Here is a 5,628-nt window from a genome sequence, read left to right as displayed (position 1 = left end):
TCACTTTCTTATGTACGTACGTACGTGCTGCCTTCGGGCTTCCGGTGTCACGTGTACACCTAGTTAGGGCTTCGGGGTGCAAAACGGTCAAGTCCGGGTGATCTAGGCTAAGCTGGTGTTATCAAACAAGTAAGCTCTGTTTGACTCGAATAAGAGATCGGGCTTTAGAGTTGGCTTGCATTTAACCGTAATAGTTTTGAGTGGATTTTGGGCCAATAAAAAATAGCATGTTCACTTTCGAAAATGGCTTGACCTACTCATGCTCAAGTTCTCCCTTCATTCCTAAATATAAATCCTTTTATAGATTCCACTATATAGAGACTACATTCGAATGTATATAGACGCCTTTTAGAATATAGGTTCACTTATTTTGCTTCGTATGTAGTCTATAGTGAAATCGCTTAAAAGATTTACATTTAGGAACGGAGGGAATATAATTTATGTAAACAGAATAGGGTGTGTGTTCTAGAAATATATAAGCTTGATACAATAAAATTATGGAAATGATAGTTGCATCAATATATTGCAATTTTCAAAGGAAAAATCAGTATATTGCAAAGCATAGGTCTTATATGTTCCGCTACTTCAACTATGCTATGTCGACCAAAATCAAGCGAGAGCTAACATTGGTGCAAACTCGCCTCATTTTCAACCTGAGCTACAAATTAAATAGACTCATGTTCTACTAATTTATTTTGGAGTCAATCTCCGGTGTAGCTAGAAGACGAATCGCTGTGAGTGGCTTCGACTCGAGCGCTTTTGGCAGCCCTACCACACGGCGATGTTGTTTATGATGCCCCCTACAACCGAAGGGCAGCTGGATATGAGATGCTTGAATCCATCGGTCTCCTGGATGTCACTGAGTACATCATGAGAGGACATGAATCTAAGGCATGCTTGCTTGAGTTGCACGCATTGGTGCTGCTCCGCTAAGGCAAGTGTGGTGGCAAATGTGTGCACATCGATGCTGTTGCATAGCCTTTGTTCACACATTGTCGCAAGCCTATCCAGGCCATACCAATCCGCGGCAACGAACAAGTGTTCCAGTGGCACATTCTTGTCTATACCACTGTTATGTGGGAAGGTATCGGTGTAGATGAAGTGGAGGAGGGCCTGGAAGATGGCAGGCTCCATATCGTCGACCTTGATGTGTCGAGTAGTGTTCTCCTCCATTCCAGTGAAGAGCTCCGCCTTGAACACCGACGATCGTGCAGCCAGCATGCACCTATGAGCGTGGAATAACTGGTCGCCCACGTTGAATGTCACGTTCGTGCCTTCCCGGCCCTCCAGCATGTCTACCAGGTGGTCGTGGAGGTCCGATCGGGGGATGACGACCACGCTCTGGTCCTCCGTGTGTTGTGTGATGACGGTCAAGACGCACCTGATTGCGAAGCAGTCATCGTCGATGTGCTTCTTGGAGAAGAACCTACTATAGCCATAATAACAACCCGAGGACGCAATGATATGTCTTAAGGCGCTTCTTCGTATGGTCGCATTCCCGTCTCTATCCAATAAACTCAAAGTGTACTTGGCTCTCACACCAGGCCATGGTTCTCCTCTGCATAGACACAAGAAGGCCGAGGTGTAGAAAGCATCCTCCTCCGTCTGTCTGTCAGGGTAGAACCTGATACACCAGTCGTAACCACCGGCGCTGAACCTTCTCGAGCAAATGTAGTCGCCAGGATGAAAGCCGTCGAGCAGCGAGTAACTGGTGATCTCGAAGTTGTGCGCCACGGCGACGGTGTTCGCCAGGGATCTTGACGAGGATATCTTCACTGGGTACTCATCGTAGTTAGCCGACGAGGCCGAGCTGCTAGACATGTCGAATCAAGGGAACCCGGAGAGACAAAGGTGGAGAATCAAGGGTGACAACTCACGATCAAACTCAGGGTCGTCGTTGGCCTCGGATGTGTGAGATTTGGCAGTAATGCTACATCGACAGGCTCTTTACAGGGCTTTACGGACAGGTGTGAAGCTGTCAACTAATCATTGGATTAAGGTGAGGAAGGGGCCCCACCCACCTGAAAATCAGGCAGGGGGGAGGGAGCGAATTAGAGTGAAGGTCCCTGTAAAACTCATGTAAAGATCTGTATGTTTAGCATTTTTGAAGATTTGGACATAGGATGCACGCCTTGCCTTCTTTATATACACACGTCGGTTGTACCCAAACTAAGGAATCCGATAGCTGCTGGTATACCGAACAAGAATCAAAACGGAACGGTAGATGATGAGCGCGATGCATGCGGTGATCCCCACCGCCAGATCCCCATTCTGCCTCCTCTTCGTCTCCTCCCCTACCAGCGCTTGCTTGTTCGACTCTTCCCCCTCCAAGGGCCAACGGGCATCTGGGGGCAGGCACGGGCAGCTCGCCGGTGAAAGCAAAGTGCCCGGACCACTCTAGTTGGTGAGGCGTCGGGGCCTGCTCCGTGCCCAGGCAACGCCAGTGCGGGATGGCCACGGCCGCGGATGCGGATGAGATGAATCCTGCACCACCGTAACTCGGACGGCCTCTTGCGCTGGGTCGCTCACGACCATGCCGAGCTCGAGTGCCTCCTCGGGGACTTCGGGGACCGGATCAACGAGAAGGGGCGTGCGTACCTCGCGCCGCCTCTGGGGACGAAGGGGAGGGGTGGCCTAGGTGGGAAGGGAGAGCTGGGGAGCAGGGGAATGGGGAATGGCATGGAGAATTGGGCGTACCTCGCGGGGGCGGTGGAGAGACTGAGAGTGAACAGGTTTGTTCAATTTGTTTAACGGGTGTGTCCAATACAACTGTGTTCTGATTTTTGTAGGGAAAGTCTCATTTTTTTATTATCAGGTCTTGTCACAAGGATTTCACATAGAAATTTTCAGTCGTCATCATTTGCCGATTTTGAAAATCTTGTAAAAGTATTGGTAAATAATTGAATATATAAAATCCCATAATCATACATGCCATCTTGTGGTATGTGGACATTAAATTCCATGGAAGTTAAAATTTAAAATAGATATATTTATTGTTGATTATGTTTGGTGCGTTGCACGTGCACGCTTACTAGTCAACCAAAAAAAACCTTTCAACACTCATGCATTGATGGTGGCTTGTGGCCAGCTGACCTATGGATGAAGTCCTAGTGTGCACACTGGTGACAGCTGCAATCTATGGAGAATTGAGTCGAACCACAGAACTGTAAGGGCATCTTTAAAGCCGACCCTCGAACCGTTCGTAACCGTTTGGACTACGTGGTCCAGATGTGTTGTATCATTCAACGCGGGTATGTATCGGTCCGTCGAGTGGTACGGACATGCTTTTTTCGGTAAGTCTGAGACAAACCGGTGGGCTTTGTGGGAGTTTAGACAACAGCCACGGAAGACTCCGACACCCTCAGCCCACACAAAATCCCTCCTAGCCCTCGTGCCATCATCCACCCATTTTCTCTCCTTCCGTTTTTCTCTCTTACCTTCATTGCCGCTCCACCACCCTGACCGCCACGACACATCCCTGCGGCCCTGCCAGAACTCAACGAGCCCGTAACCTCCAACGTTACACCCGGGCTCCACGTCGCTTCTCCTCTGTCATTGTTCCACAGCTCTCCTCCGACCGCCGCGCAGGTACCATCCGCTCCTACGATGCTCACCCTACCCGGCAACTGTTCGGTGAATTGCCCGAGAAAATAATTTGATAATTCTATTTTTTTTTGTTTCTACTTACAACAAACTGGATGCACTTCGTGTATAAAACGGACAATCTCTTTCGAAGTATGAGGGTTTCATACGGAAACTCATCTGTTACAAATGGATTTCATTTTTTTGAACTTATTTGAACTCCATACTTTTTCTGTGTTCAAAATGCACCATTCAAAGCCACATCATCAATTTTCATCCCTTTCTGACTTCATTTGTTATTTTTCATTCATTTACTGATTATTTTGAGCTATAAGACCCTGAAATTGAAAATCACTACAAATGACCTCTGAAAAGGTTGAAAGTTGGCATGGTATCATCATTTCACCGACATAGCATGTGCAAGAAAGTAGAGAGGCTTATGGCAAAAACTGGATGCACTTCGTGTACAAAATGGACAATCTCTTTCGAAGTATCAGGGTTTCATACGGAAACTCGTCTGTTACAAAGGGATTTCGTTTTCTTGAACTTATTTGAACTCCATACTTTTTCTATGTTCAAAATGCACCATTCAAAGCCACATCATCAATTTTCAACCCTTTCCGACTTCATTTGTTATTTTTCATGCATTTACTGATTATTTTAAGCTATAAGACTCTGAAATTGAAAAGCACTACAAATGAACTCTGAAAAGGTTGAAAGTTGGCATGGTATCATCATTTCACCCACATAGCATGTGCAAGAAAGTAGAGAGGCTTACAGCAAAAACTGGATGCACTTCGTGTACAAAACGGACAATCTCTTTCGAAGTATTAGGGTTTCATACGGAAACTCGTCTGTTACAGAGGGATTTCATTTTTTTTGAACTTATTTGAACTCCATACTTTTTCTGTGTTCAAAATGCACCATTCAAAACCACATCATCAATTTTCAACCCTTTCTGACTTCATTTGTTATTTTTCATGCATTTACTGATTATTTTGAGCTATAAGACCCTGAAATTAAAAATCACTACAAATGAACTCTGAAAAGGTTGAATGTTGGCATGGTATCATCATTTAACCGACATAGCATGTGCAAGAAAGTAGAGAGGCTTATGGCAAAAACTGGATGCACTTCGTGTACAAAATGGACAATCTCTTTCGAAGTATTAGGGTTTCATACAGAAACTCGTCTGTTACAAAGGGATTTCATTTTCTTGAATTTATTTGAACACCACACTTTTTCTGTGTTCAAAATGCACCATTCAAAGCCACATCATCAATTTTCAACCCTTTCTGACTTCATTTGTTATTTTTCATGCATTTACTGATTATTTTAAGCTATAAGCCCCTGAAATTGAAAAGCACTACAAATGAACTCTGAAAAAGTTGAAAGTTGGCATGGTATCATCATTTCACCCACATAGCATGTGCAAGAAAGTAGAGAGGCTTACGGCAAAAACTGGATGCACTTCGTGTACAAAACGGACAATCTCTTTCGAAGTATTAGGGTTTCATACGGAAACTCGTCTGTTACAAAGGGATTTCATTTTTTGAACTTATTTGAACTCCATACTTTTTCTGTGTTCAAAATGCACCATCCAAAGCCACATCATCAATTTTCAACCCTTTCTGACTTCATTTGTTATTTTTTCATGCATTTACTGATTTTTTTGAGCTGAATAACCTTGAAACTGAAAATAGCTACAAATAAACTCTGAAAAGGTTGAAAGTTGGCATGGTATCATCATTTCATCCACATAACATGTGCAAGAAAGTAGAAAGGGTTACGGCAAAAACTGGATGCACTTCATGTACAAAATAGAAAATCTCTTTCAAAGTATAAGGGTTTCATACGGAAACTCGTCTATTACAAAGGGATTTTATTTTTTGAACTTATTTGTACTCCACAAATCTTGTGTGTTCAAAATGCCCCATTCAAAGCCACATCATCAATTTTCAACCCTTTCTGAGTTCATTTGTTATTTCTCATGCATTTACTGATTTTTTGAGCTGAATGACCCTGAAATTGAAAAACACTACAAAT

At 44.1% G+C, this 5,628-nt stretch overlaps 1 protein-coding gene across 1 annotated transcript in view; it reads right to left on the bottom strand.

Annotated features, from left to right (window-relative positions):
• Positions 1-768: 768 nt before the first annotated feature.
• LOC119358182 (BTB/POZ and MATH domain-containing protein 3-like) overlaps positions 769-5,628 on the bottom strand; it is a 21,584-nt gene continuing 16,724 nt past the window's right edge. Inside the window, exon 3 of the mRNA XM_037624850.1 lies at positions 769-1,426. Coding sequence (XP_037480747.1) covers positions 769-1,426 — 658 coding nt within the window. The remainder of the gene's footprint in view (positions 1,427-5,628) is intronic.

This window comes from Triticum dicoccoides, chromosome 2A (genome assembly GCF_002162155.2).
Source record: "Triticum dicoccoides isolate Atlit2015 ecotype Zavitan chromosome 2A, WEW_v2.0, whole genome shotgun sequence".
Lineage (NCBI taxonomy): Eukaryota > Viridiplantae > Streptophyta > Magnoliopsida > Poales > Poaceae > Triticum > Triticum dicoccoides.
The sequence above is the reverse complement of the archived record's forward strand: the minus strand, read 5'-3'. Positions and strand labels throughout refer to the sequence as shown.